Below are 25,887 nucleotides of genomic sequence, written 5' to 3'. Positions count from 1 at the left end.
ATTAAACCACCAAAGCTATAGTACAATAAAGCTCTTTAAATGAACATCGCCAGCCCACCATTCTCCCTGCCTCACTCTCTTTCCTCCCACGGCTTTTCTCTCCGACTCCACTTATGCACGTGAATAGACAAAAGGCGACAGGTCCCCTTAGAGGTACATGCCTCGCTAAGCCCGCCCACTGGCTCAGATCTCCTGTTACTTTATTACGTGGCAGCAGTGACAGTGCAGGACAGCTCTGGAGCAAAATCTGCCTTCAGAATTTAATTAGGCACTTCTCATGGAGCCGGCTGCTGGGGAGATGTGGGCCAGGGGAGCTCGGACAGGCGGAGACACAGCTATCGATTGGTGGCAGTAGGAGAGCCAGACTTTGAAGGTAGCGCGCCTCAAATCGATGCTGAATTTTGTGTCTAATAAGACACCTGCATTTCTTTGGCCAGTAAAGGGCATCATATCTCGGATTTACAGCTTCTCCATCAGATTTTACTCATAAATGCACTCGGTGAAGTTTCACAAATAATGAAGATCGATCCATCTACACACTCTTTTTTTTTAATCTGTGCCTGTGGAGTTTTGGCAAAAAAAAAAACAACAACATTTTTTCTTTCTGTGCTTTTACTAGATCTCTGAGGCGATTTTATTGTTGTCTCAGTGTACAACCCAGAGTTCACAGGCAGAAAAGTTAGAGTTTATAGTGTGGGATGATTCGTCTACTGACAGGAAAGCTACTGTAGGTTAAGTTCACGATTTCTCAAGACAAAGATCTCTGTGTCTGTGTCTTTGTCCTTGTCGCGGGGAAACACAAACGCAAAACTCTGTCTCCAACTGTGATCACTGTTGAAAATATTGGATTTTAATAGCCAACCGTCAAAGCTTCATGTTGGTTCGCAAAAGCCATGAAATATAAACGTTACCCAGAATAAGGGCTGGTTTTGTCTTCATTTTTCTCCCTGATAGGAAGGATAAACTGGGGGATTATTCCCGCATCAAATACAACAGCGTTCCAGTGTGCTCATTGTTCTATTAAAGACTGCTTGTGAATTGGATATTTACAATAACAGATTTATGAATATATCAAGAGATTAGAAACACTGCGTCGCTGGCGCACCCCTCCGTGATGTGTCCTTCGCCGTAATGAAAATGAGTTCAAACGTGTTTAGTGTTACTTAAATAAGCTTCAGACGAGAGGGAAGCCCTTCAAATCTGGCGCAAACGGCCACTTAGACTCGCCCATGAACTGAAAAGGTGTTTAAGGTCAAAGGTCAAGGTCAGTGTGACCTCACATCCGCGAGCGTGACGGCTCAGGAATGCCTGGAGGCAATGTCGTTACATCTGGCGCAAACATCCACTTCACATACACTTCATGACAGATTATAAGATATCCTGATTGGTCACCGGCTGAAATTTATTATTGAATATATTAATAAAACGAAACACACGTTTTAGTAAATTTTACTAACATCAACACACACACATCATAGAGGGATACAACCATGACACAGAACTTATCATGGATGAAGATTCATTTGTTTATTTGATAGAACAGAAACTGATAAATAATCGAAAGAGTCGTTGGTAGCTGTTTTAATGGTGTATAATGGCGGATTGTTACAGAATTCCCAAAAATGATCTCTTTGGTGTTAAGAAAAATAATAAATCAATGAACCTGCAACCTTCCTGTCGTTATATCTGAGCCGCTCGGGCTGCGTATGTGGCCCTGCAGGTCTTCTTTATGACTGTGCAATATTTCTGAGTGTCCTCAACTCTGTGTTTGCTGCCCACATCTCAGGCAAAGCCATCCTGGGTCCTCCACGACTCTACCAGGAGCTGCAGGAGCTGCAACACGACCTCTCCGTTGTGGAGGAGGTCACTCTTCTGGTGGGCACCCTGCAGGGCACCTACCAGGTACATGTTACATCATGTTCTAATGTCATTGTGGCTGGGCTGCCTAAGATACAAAATTCAAGATGTCAGACTTACAGCTGACTCCACTCAGTTTACTACATTTATCACTTCACTACACAAACAGGCCTTTTTCTCTGGGGGTTCTTTTTAAAGTCTTCATCCAAATTGAGCGGTGAAAGAAACCCACTGCGGTTTGACTTTGAAAGTACTGTTCTCTCTTCAAGTAGGTTTTTTTCTTTTTTTTTTTGGAAAGTAAATGATGTCTAAGTCGGTAAGTTCAAGATATTGACTGAAAATATATGTCCTCACAGGGGAAGTGGGGCCAAAATATGGATATTGCTAGAATGAGGGATCCGTCTGCTATCCTCCTTGAAGAGCACCTTGTTAAACGCTATTCTCAAATGCTGGTGAATCATTACTTCCCAAGCACGAAGACTCACCTGTCTCTTCATCGACGCTGCCACGATGCTCGGAATGTGCTCTTCCCTCCGATGTGCTTAATGCAGAAGTCAGATTTGCTATGTTGCAAAAGAAAATAGCAGCGAACCTCCTGCAGTGTTCAAATCAGGACACTCCCCAGTAGTCTTCCACGAACACATTAACAGGATCATACAGCACATAACACAGCCGGGGAGGTATACTCGGCAATCAACAAAGAGTCTCTCGGGCTAATGGTACCACCGTTGCTGCCGTGCACTTAATGAGCACAGTGTCTTCAGGAGGAGTGATATCGGCCCAGCGCTAAGTCACTGCTTCTCACCCGGTTATGTTGTCCGCCGAACAAACAGACAAAGCACACAGCTCGCTGACTTCTGAAAATTGATCTTATTCTATTTGACTGGAGGGTTTGCTGCAAAATTGATGTTGGTGTTGGAGCAAATTCAACATCACATTGAACAGACTCAAAGTGCCACAACCGTGTGGCTCCAAATAAGGCACTGCAATTTTATTTGACTGGATGAGGAGTTGTTTCTCCCTTTGTGTGTAAGAATATCAATATGTAAGTACGTCCGTTGCAGGGTAGTGCACTTAATGCACTCGTGTCTGCTCCAGACGCAGTTGAGAGACGAGCTTTAACTGTGTGTTTTTCCTCACCAAAGAACCTTAACACCACTGTGGCCCAGGACTGGTGTTTGGCTCTGCAGAGGCTTATTCGTATCAAAGAAGAACAGATCCAGAGTGCTAACAAATGTCGCTTACGGCTGCAGGTACCCGGCAGGCCAGACAAGTAAGTACTACAGCAAATACAGATGTGGCGTCATGGAAATCTGTGATATATTTTTGGATTTTTGAGTGCATAAATGAATAAGAGTAAAAAAGATTTGCTACGCACTTTAAACACTGATCAAGAAAACGTGTTCATGATTGTGCATTTTGAAAGAGCCGTCTCTTGGGGCGAATTTCAAACAAGCGTACCCATGACCCTTTGCACCCCCTAAAAATATCTCAAAGTTATTTTTTGTATTTACTTTCAATAACACTTTTTACATGGATTTAGATCAGTGGTCCTACAGGGCACCCCGACCTTTTGCAAATTAGAAGCGAAGCATAGTTTATTCTGTCATGAGTAAGTAATTACCTGAGTTAAGTAATGCATTCTCTTCAGTACTTGAATGGAATAATAAATGGCCTCCGCAAAATACTCTTCTTCTTTTTTTTTTTTTTTGGGCAGGACTAAATTAGGTAGATATACTTTTTGCTTTCCTGAACTCAATGATGTTTATCGCCGAAGATTTATGGCGTTCAATCTTAACATGTCCTCTGGCTGTTGGCTGAAATTTAAATTGCACTCAAAACACTCATAAAGGTGTAAAATGTAAACTGCCATAAGATGCAAGAGAGTCGAGCGTGATGACCTACCCCTAGTAAACGCTTTGAGGGGAAAACACTCAGCTTCCATTCACTGACGGCTTGTGGGAAGTCACAGGTACCGATTCGTCCGAGATGTATATGAGGTTACGCACAGGGGACCAGTGTGATTGTGCAAACTCCTGCGGAGAGCATCAAGCTGGACGCTCCGGTTATTCTCTATGGAAAATGCAACATTTGGAGACTGAGGTGAGAAGGCCGTGGTTGGTTATGTTTAAGCTCAAACCCCCTTCAGCCGCAAATGCGTCGACGTATTGCGAAAGACGACTGATTTTTGGCACCTGAGCAACAGCTGCAAACGTCCTGACGTCTCACAAATTACACTGCGTTACCTTTTCAGGGAGTAGTGGAACGAAAGTAAATGAAAAGGGAATCCATAGTTTGCCTTGTTATACTTAAAACGTTTAAGAGCTGTCTTAAAACCTCTAAGTGGATCCTGGTGGGCTGAGTGACCTTCTTAGGGGAAAACAAATATAGTGGGGAGAGAACATATGAATAATTTTATGTCCTGCACAGGAATGGAAATAATGGCAGATTGGATGTGTCTGCTGGTGGGGAGAGGATAAGTAAGGCAGGGGAAGACAAAAAGAGAGAGGGAGAGATTGTGATAGAGAAGCCCGAGCCCTGCTGAGACAGACTAAGCAGGAGCAAGAGAAGAAGAAACAGAGTGAGAGTGATGATTGACCTCCCCCATGAAAGACTTATTGGCTCGATGCCGACAGGGCAGTGGCAGCCAGAAGAGTGGGCCTAATGCTTCAGAGCCGGGGAGAATCTAACTGTGCCAAGCCAAGCTAAAGTGACAGCTTGAGCAGCGGAGCTGTGCAGATCACTTCTCCTGCATCTCCCAGCTTCCTTGTCGGCTGTCACAGCAGACCTGCAGGGCCAATCTGCTTACTCAGATGTTTGATGGAGCCAGATGTCAGAGTCCCCGAATTCCCCTTCAAGTGGTACCCTATTTGCTAAGTTCTCGTGATACTGTCATTAGCGACTGCCATGACGGGGAGATTTCCCACCCCTACAGACGTCCAGCATGTGGATCTGTATAAACACTTTGGTAATGTAGAGCAAACTTTGCTCTGAGAGCATTCTTGGAGTCGGCCACAAAGTTTGTGTTTAGAGGTAAAAGATCACAATGTCAGTTGAAAGAGAGTAATCTCCTTTAGGGAAACAGGGCCAATCCTGCTTGTGTGATAACAATCTAATTGAGGCTGGGCTTAGGTGTCAGGTGGCTGGACCGGCAGTGAGTCTCGGTGCTGGGGGTGACAGGTGGCACAGTGGGTGCTCAAACCATTCTGACACTACCCAGGGTGCAGCCGTGGCAGATTGCAGGGGAGAGCAGCAGGCGGACTGACTCTGCCTCTCGCACCAACATCAGCACGCCTGCACTGATGTATACACATTACGCACACACACACACACACACACACACACACACACACACACACACACACACACACACACACACAAGCACTGGTTATCCTCCTTTTTGTTACTAATCTGTAACAATCTAGTGGGCACACCAGAGTTTCCAGAGTCTGCATGTGCACGCTACCTGCATTCACATGAGCCCTCTGACAAATGCACCTGCACACGGGCGAGCGTGCATCTCACACAAAGAGGCACACACATAAAGGGACAGAAACACACACCCGCACGCATACACACTCAGGCGAGCCTTTGCTCTGCTGGTGAGAGTGGGACCACGGCAGGGACCCCCTGTACTGAGTTGGTCCCCTCCTGTCTGGCCGCGAGCGACTCTCTGTAGTCAGGCAGCACATCACAGCCTCCACACTGCAAACAGACTGAGTACGTGAAGAGAATCCTGACTGCTGCCTCAAAGGCACCAGCCTACGTGTGACAGGAGTTCATTAACATCCTCTTTTACTGTGTCTGCTGGAGCAACCACAGGCACAGACAGATGGGCCATACTGGCAAGCGATAGATACCGAGTTCAAATTTCATAGTTTAAACAAATGTTTCTGTTGCCTCCCTGCCTTTCCAATAACCTGGCATATATGGAGGAGCAGCCGTGTTGATGGATCCTGGCTGAATCTCAGTTCATTCTGACAGAGTCTTGTCCAAACAGACATGCTCCCACAGAGGCCCCGGAGAGTCCTTATGACCTTATCTTTGTGTCTGGACAGAAGAGGGCTTTTTCATATGACTGCACGAATCTGAGAAGAGCTGTGCTGTCAATGGATAAATGCTGGTAGTCCACTTCAAGGGTTTTGGTCTCACATTTACAGGAATAGGTAATTTTTCGTTCACCTCGAATAACATCAATCATTGCAGATAGTTTTAATTCTAGCTGTCTAGATATTGAGATATTCATCTCTTCATTTTTTGCATTAACCTTAAAACAATGGGGGTGAATTGAATTTCATTTGGAGCGCTCACAGCTCTGAGAAACAATGTGACAACGGGAGGAAAAAACAGCAGTCTGTCTCTGTTACCCTTTTAAAGGCAAACTATCCACACTTACTGTATTTTCCAGACTGATTGCATCGCGATTGATTCTTTCTTCTTATCTCGGCTCCCATGAATGACAGCAAAGTGTCCCTTTAACATCGGACACTCTCCCGTACAAAAGTCTATAATTGAAAGTGAAAAGCACTCCACCCCCACATCTGCCCCGCCATTGTCAGTGGCCGCTGGCTGGATTTTTTTTTTTTTTTTCCCCCTCACACGTTCACACCTGGACACAAGTGAGAGTAACTGCAGCCCTCGACTCTCTGTCAGTCAGCAGGTGCAGTAAACTTCTACATTTTCTTTTGCCAACTGCAGTGGAAGAGTTTGTGCTGCTGCTGGAGAGGTCTAAACAACATCAGTAGCTGATTTAGTGATGTGGTGCTTCATGAAATCTTCACACGCTGATGACTTTACGTACGGAAACCTTTCTATAAGTGCAAGGTAATGGCCAGTGTGACATCACCTGCCAGTCCGCAGACTCCTGGTGTGAAGCACCGACTTTTAGCGGTAGCTGTCTTGGCTTTCAAACATGGAGTTGAACTGGTGCCTTTCCAGAGTTTTCTTGGTTCTGTCTAACGAACCGGCCTGCATTCGACCCAGTTCTGGCTTGCACCGTTGCATTGATGGAGGGTGCTGCTCATGGGAAGTCACACGCCTAGCAGAGGTGCACCAACATCCTAACCAGGGCCACAGAGGTTATAAGTTGAGTAAACTATAAAATTCAGATATGAGACGACTGGAACTACTGAAAGTTTATATTGTGATTTTCTTCCTTAGTTGCACTCAAAGCCTTTTACACACACGGACACACACACACACACGGACACACACACATACAGACTCATACATATCTTGCTCAAGGACACTTCAGCGCAGTCCTCTGGGGAAGTGAGGATCGAACCAGCGATCCTTGGGTTGCTCCTCTACCCCTGAGCCATGCCGCCTCTATTCAAAACTGTTCCAAAGGAACTAAGGCTGAAGCAGTAAATGCGCCTCTACTGTCCAACCCAAAGTTGATAACAGGGTGTGACATTTGGCCCCTGCTAAGTTATTAATGTGTGTTTTTGCATTAACTTCTCATAACGTGTGCGGAAAATTCAAAACATAATTCAGTAAATGTAACACCAGGTCACCGCCTGAAGGCAACTTTCTTCACTTTAAACACTGCAAGCACTTAAAATGAACGTAATAACATTGCTGAGCAGACAGATTCAAACGAGGTCTGCTGTGGTTTAGCAGCCGGGTCTGGTATGCTGACAACCAGGTATTAAGTTGTGATAAACAGTATGAAGGCCAAGCCCGGGTGAAAACAAGTTCATTAACTTGCATTACAAGCTGGAGTGTAGCGTTATTAGTGACTCCCTCGATGGCAGCACATGGTTAAAGGGCTGAGGTGGTACGACAGTTTCACTCTTTTCTTTATCATTAAAGTTTTTATTTCCTAAAACATATATAAAGAGAGAGTATTAAAAGACACCTAAAGGCCTGTGAGAAATACCGACATGCAAAACAAGCAAAGTAGATATTCAACATTTATACTGATATCAACGCAGCCAATTAGATCATCAGCGTGTCTCAAGCGAGTAAGCAGTCCCACGACCTCGTAAAGTTTCAGCATCATCATCCATCTTAGCCAGCGTGTGTTCATATGATAGCATCTCGAACATTAATTCCATCCTTTTTTTTCCCCCTGTCTGGAGAGGATGTACTTTTCCCGCAGTCTGCGGATTACTCGGGCAGCCGTGACTACTCCCCCTCACTTTTATCTCTGCAAGGTCCTATTTTGATTAATTGGGCATTTCTGTTTGGTCTCCCAGTTGGCATCATCTTGGCAATACAGGAAGTGTTGAACCCGCCCACTTCCCTTTGTATTCTAGTGCCTTTTTCCAGAATGGATCAACCGGCTTACATTCCCAAATGGCGTGCAGAAATGTTTCCGTTTCTGTCTGGCATTTCCAACATAGGTGATTAGCCATCAAACCCATTCTGTGACTCTTAGAAGGGCTAAAATAAAACCTATGTATTGACCTATTCTGAGTAAATTTGCCCCCAGCTGCCTTTATATATTTCCCAATATGTGATAATGTTTCTACACCCCAGGTCCTTCTGCCAGGCGATCCTCAGGTTTTTGCAGATATCGTTATGTAACCCGCTAAAGCTAACAGTTTCACATCTTGAAACTAAAGTCCTCAGATCATCGCCGAAGTGAACCAAAGATGTTCCGAGGGACAGAGTGGTTCTGAGTTGTTAATGAACAACTTTCCACTTCAACTTCCTGTACAGACATCGTGTGTGTGTGTGTGTGTGTGTGTGTGTGTGTGTGTGTGTGTGTGTGTGTGTGTGCACGCGCGCGCTGATATAAAAGCTGGCTGAATGAGTGATTGTCAGTCCTATTAGATCTAGAACCTCTGCTCCCTCTGTCTTGGCCTGGTTCACCCAGGGTGAATCCTGGAGCCACTGCAGTGGTCACATCAACTCTGTATAAACCACTGGAATTCACCCACGGCAGTGGTTTTCCCATTTAATCGTCAAGTGACAAGTACAAAGTGTGGGGAAGTTTTCACACTTCCCATCAACTGCTTTAATGCCATACTTCAAAATGTGCATCAAGACACCTTGATGGGAGCCGTCTGGTCCCCGCGGGTCTCATGACTCCGATACTCTCTGCTGCTGCATTGCAAGACATACATTTTTGTTGTCACTCTGTGGACTCAGTGTGTGAAGGCAGACCTATATCTTTATAATTCCAAAAGACAAAGCAGCCCGTCTCCTTCATCTTCTTGCACGAATGTCACCATTATTCTTTTTTGATCTGTATTGCACGGAACAGAGTCTTCCAGGCACCAGAGAGTAGTAAAACACTGACGCAGCTGTTCTTGCACGCACTTCTTGAGGACTGGATTGTCAAGTTTGTCAAACAAACTCTTGCTGCGACACTGGTCGGTGTCCTCTCAGGGTGGACTTTGCCTTTGTTTGTTTCTCTGGAGGTGAACTGAAGGTGCATGACGGGCTGCCACTCAGCACTCACTGCTACATCTGTCCCGTCCTTGTGCATTAGTGTCACACATGGACTTTGGCCCTGACCTGCTCCAATAAATCAGCTGCGCCGGCGCCTTGCTCTGCTCCCTCATCTCTTTCTGCCCCCCCTCCCCTTTTGACTCTCCGTACCTCTCGCCTCCCTTCTGCCAGCGTGCCCGAGCCTAGTTCCCCATTCTGGCAGTGCACCACACCTGCACTGCGGCTGTCAATCAGCCAGGCAGGAGGGAGGGATCAGAGACTGTGCTTGGGTTTCGCATGTTTGAGGCCTTGTGGGCATGAAGTGTTGCCTAAGGTATCCAACGAGGTGCGTAGTTGTATTCTCATCACACTGTCTCCTCCTCCGTTTTTAGCAAATTGCCTCTGCTATATTTAAGCAAAAAAGAAAAAAGAAGAATTTGAATTGCACCTTTGTGTGAGAGATCCACTTCTTCAGCATGTCAAGGAAGTTTGAGATCTTACTTTATTCTGCTCATTCTCTCTCTGGATGTGTGTGCCTGCCGTTTTCCTTCTTGCTCTGGGAAATGAAAATGAATTTGCAGCGGGCAGCAGCAGGTATGACAGACGTAGAATTTCACTCTCTGTTCTGTTCTTTACTCAATTACCTTCTAATGATGTCTGAATGTGTTCTATGTGCCTGGAACCCTCCCCCTCTCACCTTCCCCTCCCCCCCTTCCTCTGCTTTCCACACCGTTGCCTGCACTCTCTCATTGCTTCAGAGTCGCTGTGGAAGGGTTGTTCAGGTGACTAAGACAGGGCCATTAGTTTGGAAAGCTGCTTAGTACTTTAAAAATGTCTCATCCGTGGTTAGACAGCTTAGTTGTGGTTCTAATAAAGCCTGAACAATCTGGACAACAGAGTGCCCCTCTTAATGAACACACACTAGTTGAGTCAGGGACGCAGGGTCGATGCTGCCAGTCTCACTTTGCACGGGTTAGCATCAGCGGCTGAGGTTTCAGGCGTGTACAAGACATCCGGACAGCGTCTGCTGCTGTCATTCACAGTCTGCCTCTGCCCACCACACAACCATTTTCATTTCACAGAGCGACAAAAAGGAGAAGTTCCAAAATGTCCTTGAAAGAGCAGAGCGTTTACAGAGAGGTTACTTCTTTCCAGTTGACGGAGGAAAAATTTTGAAGAAAACGTAAGGTTTTTTTGGTAGAAGGTTGCAGCGAGGAGACGAGTTTGGATGGGTTTTTTTTTGTCTCTCCATCTCTCCTCCTCCTGTCTGGCCGTCCACGCTGATGGACGTTGATATCTGGTTGGATGTGGGGGTGGGGGGGGCGGTGGCGTCTGGGGACCAAACACCATCTCAGGGCAGCGTCTAATGAACTCAGTACGTCAGCGACAGCGTTTTGTTGGTTTGGAGTGGCTTTTTTTAGACGCCGGCGTCTTCTTAACGTCACAATCGCCGCTTAATGACAAATGTTGACGCTTTTCTGTCCTTGATGTTTTATGTTGAGCGTTAACGTCAACCAGGTTTTCATTTTCAAGTGAAATTTAAGATCCGTTCCTCCTCAGGTGCAACATCTTCCTGACTTTGAATTGACGTCGGATGCCAGCTGAGTTCAGAGTTAACCTCTTTATGCACCCTCTGAGTATTTTTCTCATTTAAACACAGAGAGAAAATGTTAAAACCTCTTTGATCTTGGAGAGATCTGGGATTTTGCAGCTCATTTTGATATTGTGGTTCGGCATTTGGTGTGTTTTAACTGTGGGAACTTAAATTACTCACTCCACTCCTACAGCACTCTTGCTCGTGTTTTCCCATAGACGCAATTTACTTTTTGGAACGTTTCTACTCAGATGGCGTGGATTGACTGTGAATGTCAGGGCTGCTTTTCCACTAGATTTATGAACAGGGGGAAGACGATTATTGATATCCCAGTGTATTGCGATACTTTGTCCAGCAGTATGTATCGATGCACATGTACTGAAAAAATAATAATAACCCTGTCGCTAAACCAGCTGGCAGGATGAGCTGATTCCATTCTGACAAGTACAGTTTGTAGTACACGTGTGTTAAAATGTCACAGCACTGTGACACATTACCCAAACAAACCTTAGATAACAAGAGATTCATTTTCTTACAATATATTGATGATCATAGAACCGCTGTGCCGTGATACTGTTGTTATTGTTGGCAAAGTACCGTGGCACTGTCGTTCTGTGAGCTACCATTTGGTTCCCAGGCCCTCATGATAAATTCACCCGAGAGTGAGTGTCGTGACGTCTTTTATTCTGGGTCATCAATCAACATGTCTGTCTCTTAATACCCATTCAGAGAGGCTGGACCGTTGACCCTCTTTTGCTACCAAATATCACAGCAGCTTCTCATTCCTGAGTATAAATAAAAAAGAATGGTCACCCAAAACATGACCTTTGTATAGAAAAAAACACTTGGCTAGCTTATGGAATGCCACAAAAAAAAAATAGTATCTAAGCTCCCAGCAGAGTCAACATCCTCAAATCAAGCCGGAGCAAGATGAAGTAAAAGTGTGTGAGAGACACTCCGGATGGGGCACCCCTGAAGAGTCGTCCTATATAAGCCCATTTTGGCTGCTGCTTTATTTACCTCACCTTGTCTTGTGTTTTGCAGCCCAGAAAATAGTAGCTAGACACTCTTTGTAGCTCCTAGAGAGAAATACCTTTGAATGATAAAGGAAACACAACATCCAATAGCTTGTGAGGTAAAATGAGAGGTGGCAACCTCAGAGGCCGTCCTTTACCGAAGTCCCTCATCGCCACTTGACTATGAATCAAACTGAAAAAGCATCAGTTTGATTTGATGGTGATCTTTTTGAAGCCATGAAGCTCAAATAATTCTCTTTATATTCAGCGATTGTTTGTTAAATCCATTGTTTTCTGAGTATTAGTTCGAGTCATGGGGTTAAAGGGTAACCCTACCAAAACATTTGAAGCTTCACCCTGCAGGTTTAAAGGGACCTGCGTGCCACACAAGTAGATGGATACCCTTCTGACAGCTAGTTAGCCGAGCCGCTAACAGTGGGGCAGCAGTGAAAGCAACTCAAAGGTCATCAAATGCACTTTTCAGCTGTAGAGTTTTCACCTGCATTGAGACGGCTAGAATGAGCTAAACATTCGCTGTGAAAAAGTTGTTAAAAAAAACATAGAAATCTATAAACTTCGATAGCTTTCTGCAGCAAAATACTCTTGTTCTTTTCTTCGCTAGTTTTCTTTTCTTTGTTATCCTAAATAAATTCTCAATTGAGATTGGAATCATAACAGTGCGAGACCGCAGAAGCGTCATAAATAATGTCCATTTAGGACGCGCGCCGGAGTTTAATTGGTGTGTGTGATGCCATTTCAACCCAAAGGTTCCTCAAGTATGGTTTGTTTATGCGCAGTCTCCATTTGCCATGAGTGCAGCTTCAAATGTTCCTCTCAGCAACATATTTTAGCAGCCTTGAGTGGAGTGGGGGTTTTGATATTCCAAATCAATATTTGCAGTATTTATACTTCTTTTTCTTTTTTAAATATTTTGTAGCTGTACGTTCCGTCCTGTCAGCAGTTGCACGTCACGTTGGGTTTGTAGTCCATTTGTAGGTTCTAAGCTACTGCTGAGAGGGAACAAAGCTTTTAAACCCTGGTGTGGTCCTAACACAGAACGTTGTTAAGCACTTGTGTGTTTCTGTAACACAAACTTTCCTCTCACACCATCACATCGCCGTCTTCTCTCTCTCTCTCTCAATCACGCACGGAGACACGCACACGCACGCACGCACACACACACACACACACACACACACACACACAGATACGCCTCAGATCTAGTGTCCCAGAGTGTCTGAGATTAAATTGGAACCAAAAAGCCTTAATTGATCAGAGTGAGTGCTGGCTGTGCTTCTCCCCAGTGGAGCCAACACATTAGTGGCAATTCAAGAGTGGGACCCTCCCAGAACTGATTTACTGTGACCGGGCTTTTGTCTTCGTCACAGCCTGCCCCGAATGCCGACGTGTGAGCCTAGAATCATAAAGCCTCAGCTTACTGGACTGAACCACTTTAAAAACTACAAGCATGCGAGCAGCTGCTCCGACAGAAAATCTCACGTATTAAACTTAAAGTCCCATGAAATTAAAAATTTATTTTCCCAGTGTCTCTTTTGTCTCCGACTGTATTGTTCTGCCTGGTGTTTTTATGGCGTGTCTACAAATACGTCGAAAACCTAGCTTTTTTTTTTTTAATCTCTCCAAAATCTCTCCTTCTCTTTCCTGCACCTTTGTGAAATTCTAGAGGATGAAACCTTGGTAGAAGAAGATGTGACCGATGCTCTGACGCCTCGTTACACTGGTGGACGCATATCCTTCCGGCGGGTTCCGAGGTTATCTCGTTCAGTTACTACGGCGGTGACTCGTCGATGCTGCAGCCCCGTGACGTCTCAGTCCAGAGAAACAGTGCGTTTTGTGCCGCTAGCTGCCCACCTGCTCAGAACAGGTGGAAAGCTCGGCAAGCTTAATGTTTCATAATATTTTGTCACTTTAGTTGGTGAGGGCGCATCGGTAGAAACCTGTCTGAAAGCACACAGGCCCCTTTATTTATGTGTTTCAAACGCTTTTCTCTGGTTATGCCTAAAAGACAGAATAAAGATTAATGAGGGATTGTTACCAGCGTCTGTCACTCACAGCGGCTTGCATCAGATATTCTCGCTCTGCTCCAGCTGAATTTGCAGCACACGGATCCACAATGTTGCAAAAGTAACCACAGAAACATCCAAGTAAATGTCCAATGTTCAGTTGATGTTTCAACAGATCTCAAGAACAAAAAGCGACTACAAGATTGTAAGGCGCCCTTGGGTGTTGTGAAACGTGTTCTTCAATTATTATTATTATTATCGTTATTAAAAGGCAAAGGTACTAGATTACAAAAGTATCACTGGGAACATCTCAAGGAACTGCTCACACACTCAGCCGATTCAAATGTTATTTTCAACCCATTATTTTGCTAAAAATGATTACAGTTTTTTGACCAACTGACCTTTTTTGATGCTATCAAAATATTTTGCTGAAGAGAGAAATTATGTTTTTTGTTGTTGTTGTCTTTTTTGCTGCCAGGATTAGGAGAACGTTTAAAAAGAAATTGAAATCGAGCAGTTCAGTAACTATCTCCATGGTAACAGCACACCTCATCAACCAGAGATGCCACACTTTGGGATTGTGGGTAGTGTAGTTATTCTCAGTCTGTCTTTTCTCTTCTGGTTATGTTAAAACACTGTTGTCATATATAGAAACTTGCGGCTTCTACGGGAGCAGAAACCATCGTTTCATCACCTGCTCTCTCTCGTTGAGTCGACCCCGGATGTTTATGATATGATGGCTACTAATAAACTACTTATTTCCAGAGTGAGACGACATCCATAACATCCAGCCCCACTCCTCAGCGTGTCACCAGCTAACGTTCAGAAAGGGAAGCTGCAGACACGGACTTCTCTCCTCACTTCACATTCTGCCACGTTGCTGTTTTGGTCGTTGAGCCCGTTTAGATGCAGGTTAAGCGTTGACGGCATCTCTGGTGCGGTTAGCAGCCTGTTAGCTCCACGCTCGAGACGGTAATGCTGAAGTTCAGCCATGACTCGGTCCGGATCTGAATCGCAGTGACCCTCAGTCTCAGCTTGCCTGGATTTGCTAGGAAAAGATCATCAGTGAGTGAGATGTAGGGACGGAGCAGTAGGTTTTGAGACGTAGCATTTAGCTCTGACGAGCTCCACCTGTCATTGAGGTCGCAAGTTAAACTCGCCTCAAGGTTCCTCTCCAAAGCAACCATAAAATCAAGCTTCCAGCCTACTTCTATTTCGCTCTTCCTTCGTGATCCTCAGGAGAAATCAGGTGAAGAGCTGTGATTCCAAAGGGAGGAATTTGAGGTCTGACATTATACATATTTTTGTAACACGCTGGCGAGATAATATCTCCCGTGTTAATTACGCTTTTGTTGCTCCGTTCCTCCTGGGTGAGGATGTTGGAGAGGGAGCAGAGTCGCGGTACGCCAGCGCTAAGGCCGGCTATCACTGTTTGGCAGGAGCACAGAGAACGAACATCAAGACCAGGAGGGGATAGCAACTCGGTCTCGCTGGTGAATTTGAATTGTAGATCGATCCTTGTGATACCAACTCACACAACTAACTGTTACTGGAGTGAAAACACATAGGATCCCTGTGTCCAGAAACGTGAACTTGACTTAGGAAAGGAGACGTCGTCTTCCTGGGCAGTATATTTGAGCGTCTATATCCATATTTGAAACGCTTTACGTCTTATACAACAGTAAGCTCCTCCTGAGGAAAACTTTTCACAGGATTCCCCAGCTGTCAGGGCACCACAATAGAAAAAGCTTTGTGTTTAAAGGATATGAAAGTAGCGAATATGATTGGCCACGGTTGTCACAGCCTTTAACACACCAACCTATAATATATGATAATGTATTCTTCCTCATCCCACCCCTCTTCAGAGTTGCCTGGCCATTCTGGAATTTCTCTCTCTCTCTCTCTCTCTCTCTCTCACACACACACACACACACACACACACACAAAAGCACTTAACATGTCCCCAATTCACACTTTGTAATCTTAATTTCGGATCTCAGAGCCATTGCCTGGGATATTTAAAGCCCGACTGGAATCCCACTTCATCGCTCTGTTTGCAGTTGAAACTAATGCCAGAGTTGTGTTGAATCTACTTGCAATGCAGCAGTAACAGAGTATCTCTTGACACGACCGCCGCGCTGAAAATGGTCGAATCACGATGTAACATTTCTGCACCAATCTTTGTATTTGCCAAACTATTCATCTGTAATACATCGCCACATCATTGTGTCTGAGGAGGAAATCCCAAGAGGCCAAAAACCAGGGTTATTTCTCAATACACAACATAGAAATATCAGTTCCCCAAACTCTGACAACTGTTTTCCATCATTTCATCTCAAAGTCTTAGCTAGATGTCCCTTTAATACAATAATTCATGCGTTAGCATGGCAGCTAACATGGGATCCGTTTATGTTACTGTTGCGCTTTCCACAAATACATGTGGCCAGTGTATCGACATCAAAAGAGGAAGTATTCATGGCAGTATCAATGCCCCGCCCCTTCCATGCGCGCTTTGTATGATGAAGTGAGAACCATTAAAAACTGCCAGAGGAAACAGAGACACAGTAGAAAAAAAAAATCAAGCATGGAGTGACACGCTTTGCCAGTTTAGGGGAACGGCAACACAAGCGTCTAGCATTCGTGGCATTTACAGAAACATAAGTGTGTGTTTGGGGGCGTGGGGTCTTTTGACAAGCTACAGTACATGACAAGATGTGTGTTAGATTAGCAGGAGACTTTGACTGGCAAGCAAATGTTGATGGATGCTCAGAGCCAGCAGCGTTTGATTGACAGCATCTATGACCATCTGCTCTGCGTTATCGCCACGTCGATGCTTTATGCAAGATACGGTTTTGCCGCTTTGATACACGCCTCCTTCTCTGTAGGAAAGATAGAACAGAGTCATCATAATATTTAATAAAAATCATTGCAACCTCAACCATGATGGCTTGTTTGTCCTTTTTGGTTTAACAGAGTAGATCTGTTTCTTTTTTCAGAGGAGCGTAAGACAGACGCAACATTCATTTTCATTTCAGCCGGACGTTAAAGTACACATGCATCAGAATTGAGAAAACGCACCTTTGAAGATCAGTGGCGCCTAAGCATTATTGAATTTCAGTCTGCCAGCTGTGAGGTTAAATTTTTAATTTTTACTTCAAGGGAGTGAAATATGTCGTTATTTCCCAGGGAAACTGGAATTCCTCACCATAACTGAAGTTTTGAATAAATTGCGGATAAGTAATCACATTTTTTACTGTGTCGTGCTCCATTTGGGACACGCTTTGTTCCCTTCCACTTTTGATATGCGATGATTTTGGCCGCATTAATGCATAAGGCATGAAATTTGGCGAGGGTGTGTATCGTTATCTTCCTTCATTTTCAGGATTTAGACCCTTTAAATGCCAGCTTGATTAAATTATTCAACTTTTTCAGTGAGAAACAAACGAGAGATGATTTTCAACACGCTGAATGCAGCAGAATTGATTTTTTTGCAGAGTTAGATTTAGTGCACCTCAGGTGACACAAATGTCCCACTGAAACCAATTAATACTTGATTTAAAAAAAAAAATGCAGTTATTGATTTGGTGTATAAAACAAGAACAAAAATAAACTGAGAGATTAAAAAGAAATCAAAACCAAACAATACAGAATACATCAAGTGTTTCCTTGACAGCTCCAGCCACAGCTGAAGCAGTAATATGCATACATACCAAATACATATTTTTAAAGCATCTACAAGCATAAACACACAGCCGGGTGCTTCGCTTGGACTCGACACGTTTGTCTATGCACTCTGACAAAGTCAGCACAGGGACTGGAAAAAAAAAAAAAAAAAGTCCCAAACACATTTGTCCTTTGTCCTCACCCTCTCAAAAAATGGAGGCAGCCAAACTTGTCACCACCATTCAGTTCACTTTGTACCATTTCTGTGTCAAAACATGCACTTCTGACATCATTTTGGACTTTTTTTTTTTAAGAATATTTCAGTTTTGAGGTGACAAATGTACTTTTGAGGGAACATTCTTCAAAGCTGCACCCCTAAGTAAAGGCCTGTACTTGTTCCCTATCTCCGTTTCTGAATTGTCTGTCCAGAAGCACGTGTGGACGTGCATTTGCCAGAACCAATAAAGCTGTCATTCTTTCATTTGGACAAAGGTTGACAGCTCGTAGCCCAAGAGTGGTTCTGAACAGGTCGGGTTCTGACATTCACCAGAAGCCTCAGAGAAACAGCGCATCAGGTTCAATTTTATAAAGCACATTTCTACCTTTGCTGCACTCAGAGTGTTCATTCACTCATTGACTCGCGCCGATGCGGGACGCTTCCACGTGGGAGACCAACCAGCTCAGCAGGAGCAGTTAGGGGTCCAGCCCCTGGCTCGGGGACTCGCCAGCATCAGTTGGACTCTGCTGGGGAGTGACAGTAGGACACGGAACCATGTCACCCCAAATAGTAAAACACAATCTTCCAAAATGTCCGAGGTTTACTGCAGGACCGGTACGAGTGAGCAAAACTAGACTGGAACCCTGCAGTGATTACAGAAAGGTGACATACCAGTAAAAAAATAATATTCCCTGTTTTTTTTATTTTGTTTCTATTTTCTGGCTTAATCCCTCACCTGGCCATGAGTTGATAGTCTTAATTTGAGGTCCAGACTTGTGCTGACATGGAAACATCCGCACACGTTGGTCAGCCTGCGCTGTTTCTTGTTTGGTTTACTGGTTTTTCGCTCGTATTCACTGACTTGGGTTGACAGGTGCATTGTAAGCAGACGGGAACAGAAACAGAAGAAAACTGGAAATTGCATCAGTTCACCATCATAAATAACTTTGTGCTGTCTGAACTTTGGCTCATGGTGCTGTTGTTGGCTTGCAGCCAGCCATTAAGTTTTGGCCCTCTGAGCGAAAAAGTTTGGGTAGTCTTGGTCTCAACAATCAGTATTGTTTCATCTCGGTGTGTGTGTGTGTGTGTGTGTGTGTGTGTGTGTGTGTGTGTGTGTGTGTGTGTGTGCGCGTGCGCGTTGATCTGACCTTGTAACATGCGTGTTTGTGTTAACATGTGTTCTCCTCCAGGTCAGGCCGTCCTGTCAGTTTCATGGTGGTCTTCAACACTCCCAACCCCCTTAGTAAAATCTCCTGGGTCAACCGTCTGCACTTGGCCAAGATTGCACAACGTAAGCACACAAACACACACACACGCACACACAAACACACACACACACACACAGATGCTTCCACAGATAGAGTCAAACACACACATAGTATTACTAGTCATTTCTATTTAAACAGGATGATGTAACGCGATGAAACGCAGTAACAATGATTTAATTCAGATGCTCAGGAACATCACCAGTGTTTGCTTCAGTCTCTTCTGGCTGAGAGCAAGACTGGTGTTCAGATTTATATAATCTAGACACTCAACTGGGTCATTATGAGTTTATGTGCTGACTAATGAGGCAAACTGTTTAATTATTGTTAAATTCACAACATCTGTCCTTAGATGTCATCTATTGAACACGCTGATGGGGGCCACAAAATCACCTTCTAAAAGCATTAAGGTTGTGTTGAATTCTTCTGGAGGTGTAAGGTTATTTTTTTTTCCTTTTTAATTTTTTTTTTTTTTTTTAGATGTGGGTATAGAGACTCTAGCTCAACCCTGCCCAGCAGGGAGCAGCACAGTTAATCTCCTGTACCTCCCTCCTCCAGCCCAGGCCTGACCAGGCTCCAGTACAGACGGTCCTCTCTGGGTTTCATCAATGCTCGCTGTCATCCAGTGGCGAAAAACAGAGACGGGACTACTTAGGACATTAATCTGCTTACTTGGCCGCGATGGCACGCATATTCAAGCCACTAACTTCTCCTTCCCTATCCTTCGCTACTCCCCGCGTCGCCTCGAGCCTCCTTCCTTGTCACACACACTTTAGTCTGGCTTTGTTGTGCATGCGGTGTGTCTCTCGGTGCTGCACTTGTGTGTTGCTCCAACTGTGGCTTGGTACATCTCAGAGTACATTGCTAGCACACAGAAATATTCAAGGATTTATATGAAAGGACATTCAATTAAATGTTTTGTGCAGATGAGTGGGTAGGGATATATTTATCTACACCCGAGCATAACCCAGAGATGATCAATGAGGTTGAGAGGAAGCCTCAAGTATTTTGTGTTTTACAGAAGTTCCCTGAGACTTTGCTCCCTTTGTATTCAGAGCGTCTTCATCCTTGCACATTACAATAAAGAGAACACACGACATTGCATTCTTCCCACATCGGCTCACCCTTCACAGCAGAGGTATAGAGAAGCATAAAGCACGCCGTACATCTGTAGGCTCTCCAGTAGAGCTTGTTGTGTATGGTTTGTGTCAGAGTGGCATCAAAAAACATCCGGCTGAGCACGGAGGATGGCGTGGCTGCAGCGAAGCGCAGCATCCTCAGCCTTTCCTGGTTTCTCACACCTTTATCAGCAACACAGCAGGCGTACTGATGGGGACACTGGCATAGGTACAGCATGCAGCTCCCCGCCCCTTCTGCTGTGTGGCCACGACTGATATTCAAAAGTCAAATCATGCAAGTTATCCATAGCTGTTGTGCGGGTGAAGAGGCCCGTGCAATGGTAATATTTACAGAGAATCTGAATATGAGTGCGTAGCAAGGAAGTTAAGAGTCTCTCACACACATGCAGCCTCTCCTGGAAACATTCTAGCGTATGACTGCAACATGTTGCTCTGCCTCCCAAAGTGAGAAAACCGCTAATAAATTATCATCGAACATTCCCGATTGCGTCAGGTCTCACAGCGGTGGGAAGTGATCCAGGTATTTCCAGTACTGTGACTGTCATATGGAAAGGAAATTCAGGAAATGAACTGCTCAGGTCACACACATACAATTAAAGCAGCAATAGAAAGTTAACGGCTTAGTCGGCGTAAGTAAATCAAGTAGTTTTAAAGGTGAAAAATGGGCGATACAATATCACATATATTACCACTGGGCCTTTTTCTGTTCCATTCAAATAAATTTGAAATGGTTTCTTTTATTTTATAAATCAACTTTTACTTTTCAGGTATTTAGCCAACAGGCCAGTGAGTGCACCATGAGGATTAAACTGAACTTTGCTTCAAAGAAAAAGAAGAGAACAGACGAAGAGAGAAATAAAGAAAAGGGAGTTTGCGGCTGTGCGGACTGAGGGAAGAGGGACATGGTTTCTGTCAAACTGAAGAAACTGATCTGGACTGGAGGGCTGCAGAGAAGAGCGGAGACTTTCTTAACCTTCTTCTCCTACCCTCAGATATTGATTCACTCAAGAGTTAAATGTTTATCATCGTCTAGTTAAACAATTGAAGCGTGTCTCCTGCGTGTCTGAGCGCACGAGGCGACCCGGTGATAGAACCTCTCATATGAGGAGGAGCGAGGGATCGTTGTTGACATGCTCCTGTGGTGTGTGTTTACCACTTTCCTTCCCACCTGACGGAAGTATCAAAGCTGTAACGCATCATATTTCATATAAATGTAGGTTCCTTACGCCTCACCTCTCTGCTGTTCCCCGTGTCTGCGGTTCGTGGTGTGGACGGTCGTTTGAAATCATTTCTGTCAGAATTGAAATGTTGTCTAATTAAAGATCTGGTTCGGTTTTAATAAAATCAGAAGGAGCGGTGAGAGAAGTGGGAGTAAAGGACGGGGGAAAGCTGATCAAAAACAAAACAAAGACAGAATCACACAAATTAATTTTCATGTCGTGAATTTGACTTTGTGAGTTTGTAGTTCTGCAAAGTTTGGCACGGTAATTTGTCATTTTTCACATGTACGTGAGTCGCTTTAAAGACATTTACCCCGGGAAACTGGGTGACGTTCAGTGACATTCCGTTGTGATAAGAAAAAGAGCCGCATTATCACGTATGTAGCTCAGGATGACACGCGTGATGACACGGGGACTTTGCCACCCATGGGTCCTCATCAAATAAATAAAGTGAAAACAAAGTTTAGACAAGAGGATGGAGTGATGATTTCATTGAATTCCCATTTGGAAGTGGATCAGCACCAAGCTGGTCAGGATGACAATTACATGTTAATTATATTACACCCACACTTTGCCTTCCCATTTAACCAAATGTAATTACAATAAGGGAGTTGTTGATTTAATTTCACGGATGGTGCACCGTCACCGAGGCTTCCTCGCCATTGCACACGGGCGCAGGCCCTTCCTGAGCTCAGGAGAGACCTATAGTTGAATCAGCATCTCAAACGCACCCAACCATGGGCTTGTTTAGTCTGAAATGGGTGCCGTGCTCTGGAATCTCCCTGAATGGTGGACACCACAAACAGCTAATGTTCTCATGCATGATTTAGTGAGTGATTAGACGTCACTAAACTCATTTAGCCGGACTCATCTTCACACCAGCGTTTATCCTGTTAGCGTCATTAAGAGAAAACACAGCGTTGCCCCTCCGCTGGCTTTTGTCAACCCGGTTCCAATGCTTGGTCGGAGGCTCTGGGTGTCATTATGTGACGCTGTAGGAACCCCTCGAGTGTCAGGTTAGGGTTGTTTGCAAAAGATGGAGTGTGATGACATTGATGGAGCAGTGACATGAGTGTAGGGAGGGGGAGTGAAGAGGTGGGCGGAGCAACCCCTGGACTTTGAAGCAGGAGATGGTGGTTTGGTGCTGCATTCAGGTTTTTAAGCTCATACGTGATAAATCCTTATTATTGAAGATGAATTTACTTGGCAGGTGACGTACTTCCAGGGCAGAATTGTGTGTTGTGCTGTTACCAACGCCTTCATGTTGTGAAGTGACTTGACATTGAAAACTGATGTTTGTAGTGTCAGTATTTGACAGGATGGGAAGGAGAAAGTGTTGAGCATGTGAACACCAGTGGGTTTTATGCTACATTCACTGTCGATGGCTTGCATCCATACAACCTGGTATTATAAAAGCCTAAAAACGCAGAGCTGTGAAAACTCTGCTGACCCTGTATCATTTTGAAAGCTCAGGGTTGCTGTGTTGTTGCGAGGGCAAACCTGCAGATCTCTGAGGGCGATGTCTTTGCTAGCAGCATTTTATCAAGGGTGTTTTTCCACAGTAATGGCTGCAATACATTCAAATGTCTTTGGCCCCGCTCAACCTCAGTTAAACTTGTCCCGTGGAAGAGGAGATGCCGCATGGAAGCCGGTAAACTGGCCTCTGCGAGATTCCCTCTCATGGTTTGCATCTTGAATATTTCAATGAGATTTCGCTAACCGCTGATTTCAAAGTTGAGCTGGAGGATGTTGAGGTTCAGCGGGATGATGAGGCGGTGATGTAGTCAGGCGTTTTAGGTGATACGCATACAAACTGCTGCCAGGACACGTGGCGTTTGTCACTTTGCCAGTGTGTGTGTGTGTGTGTGTGTGTGTGTGTGTTGGGGGGCACTTTTATGGCCTTGACACAGAAAGTGAGTCGGCCTACGGTGACGTGTCTCCGGGAGCCTCTGCGTCCATTAATAACCTGGTGTGCCTCTGCATTTTTTATGCCTCTTCAAGTGGCCCTACTGTTTCTGATGGGTCTCGGTGAAATAGCCAGAAGCATTACCTAATTAATGGGCTTCCTCACAGCAGAATTAATTGCTTCCTACCAAGCAGCCTTAGCCCTTTCAGACAGGGTTGAGGCTGCAGACTTTGATGGCCCTCACAAGAAGAACAAGAGGGCGTCAAATCATGAGAGACTGCTGCTGAGCTGGAGACATAAGTAGAGGAATGAATGAGGGGGGAAAAGTGAGGGAGATGTTGAGGGTGTGTGTGTGTGTGTGGTAGTGTGTGTTAATGTGTGGAAGGGAGGAGAAGGTGGGGAGAGGAGGTGAAAGGATGATTGAGACAAGCAATCAGTCCCACTGCAGGGAACAGAGGGCAGGCAGGGGGCTGTTGCCTGTGGTTACACTGCTAACTGTGCTGGTCTCTTGCTTTTTTTTGTTTTCTCCCCCCCCCCCCCCCCCCCCTCACTTGCATGTGGATCAGTGGAGGAGTGGAGTGCAGCTACGAGGCGCTGGCACACTTTGTGACACGCCTTCTTAATCCACTGTGTGATAACGCGTGCCGCGCTGATGTATACGGCGTCGGAGACAAGAGGAGGGAGAATGCAAAATGCACCCTGCTGCATGCGCTTCAAGGAAGACTGCGAGGGCTTTACTTTCATTAGCCCTGGGATTCAGACTGCTTTGTTGCTATGGCGACTGCTGCTTCTGTTAAAATAACATTAGCTCAACCTTATATGTAACTATAATCTTTTTCTTTTGTGTTCTTTAAGTGTGTGTACCCACTGAATTGGCTGAAAAGATTTCCTTTGATAACGCTTTTAATAATGTAGTTTTTTTTTTTTTTTTTTTTTTTACTCAACAGATGGAAAAAAAAAAAAAAAAAAAAGAAGCACTGACTGCGTTCGTGCTGGAAGGATTTCTCCGTAGCCCTAAAATTAATCTGTCAGACAGCAAAGATTATCTCCCTATCTCACTATGCTCAAACATGGGAAATGTTTATGATGAGTAAACATTATCACGGATTTAATTAACAGATCCCACACTTGCATTGATCCATGGGAAATATCAATTGCACTGGTGTATTTAATTAGTCTATATCTTTGCCCTTTGTGTCACTGGGGTTGATAGAGCGCCATGCTTTGCAAATTAATCTTCATCAGCCAAAGACTTGAGACAAAAGCATGATTGGAATAAACAAAATGAGGAACTATATCTCCCTACTAAATATTCCTGCCCTCCACGTTCATAAATGATACTGCTGCGCTTTGTTATTTTACAGTAGCTGGGATGGAGACGGCAGTCGATGGAGCTGACCTCAACCTTTAGCCCGGAGGATCCCAGACTGATTGCTTTTAATTAACATTGTAGATGAGTAAACTGCAGCACGGCGGAGCGATGATTAACTTCCAGTCTCCCCCTTAATCAGTCGGTCCCCACCCTTTATGATGAGACTTCTCATATGCTGTTCATTTGAGTTGTTTTGAAAAAATGGACATTGGAAATGATTATTGTTTGTTTTGTTTTTTTTTGAATGGATTTGTCAATCGATTTAGATTCGCTTGAATAAATATGGGTGTATTGTTGTGACTGACTTATCTCTGTTGGGCTGTGCACTCGTAACAAAAAGTTACATGCAGTTTTTTTCACAAATGTCCAACAACACAACCCCCCCCCCCCCCGCAGGGACACTCCATTTATTCATTTATGTAATATTTCATGATGTGGCAACACTGTGGTTAAGGTCTGGATGTCTCACTAAAAGAGCCTGGTTTTGTCTCCGGAACACTGGCTGCAAATGTGTTGATGTCTGACTAAAAATGCACGGTTTTGTTACGGTTATAAATGTACTGACATCTCGCTTAAAGGAAGATGCTTTCATTTCCAGAAAAATGACTGCAAATGTCCCGGTTTCTTCTTTAAAAACAGCCGGATTTCCTGCCTTCACAAAAGCGGCGAATGTCCGACGTCTCTTTAAAACACTTAATTTTTCTTTTTTTTTTCTCACAGCGTCCTGGCTCCACATGTCTTGACATTTCATTCAAAATTTCACGGATTTATCACCAGACCATCAGGTACAAAGACCTCGATGTACGGCCAAAAGCACCTGGCTTGTCTCCAGAATATCAGCTAGAAACCTCCTGATGTCTCACTAAAATCAGTTGATTCTGTTGCCGTAACAATGGCTAAAAATGTCCTGACCTCTTGTTAAAACAGCTGAATTTGTCCCCAGAACAAGAGCTGCACAGATCCCAGGCTTTTTTTTTTTTTTCTTAATTTTTTCTTTTCTTTTCTTTTTTTTTTTTTTTAAACACTGGGGTTTGTTGCCAGGCTGCAAGTGTCCTGATGTCTCGCTCCTGCTCCCTCTTTCATACAAATTACGGTCAATTACTTTTCATGGGTATAAGACGGAAGAGTGAATGAGACAGTCTGAGCATTATGAATTGATAACAAAGGGTGTGTGAGTGAGTGAGAGAGAGGGGGGCAGAGAGAGGGAGAGCGAGAGAGAGAGAGAGAGAGAGAG

General features: G+C 44.5%; 1 protein-coding gene across 4 annotated transcripts in view; it reads left to right on the top strand.

Annotated features, from left to right (window-relative positions):
* Window positions 1-25,887, top strand: part of arhgef10la (Rho guanine nucleotide exchange factor (GEF) 10-like a) — a 116,242-nt gene that overhangs the window by 44,345 nt on the left and 46,010 nt on the right. For all 4 annotated transcript variants that reach the window (XM_086200110.1, XM_086200107.1, XM_086200108.1 and 1 more), the window contains 3 exons: window positions 1,787-1,902; window positions 3,003-3,130; window positions 18,942-19,042. In XM_086200110.1, coding sequence (XP_086056236.1) covers window positions 1,787-1,902; window positions 3,003-3,130; window positions 18,942-19,042 — 345 coding nt within the window. The remainder of the gene's footprint in view (window positions 1-1,786; window positions 1,903-3,002; window positions 3,131-18,941; window positions 19,043-25,887) is intronic.

Source organism: Aulostomus chinensis, chromosome 3 (genome assembly GCF_037954235.1).
Source record: "Aulostomus chinensis isolate RoL2024-O1b breed Wild chromosome 3, RoL_Achi_v1.0, whole genome shotgun sequence".
NCBI classification, from domain to species: Eukaryota; Metazoa; Chordata; class Actinopteri; order Syngnathiformes; family Aulostomidae; genus Aulostomus; species Aulostomus chinensis.
The sequence above is the reverse complement of the archived record's forward strand: the minus strand, read 5'-3'. Positions and strand labels throughout refer to the sequence as shown.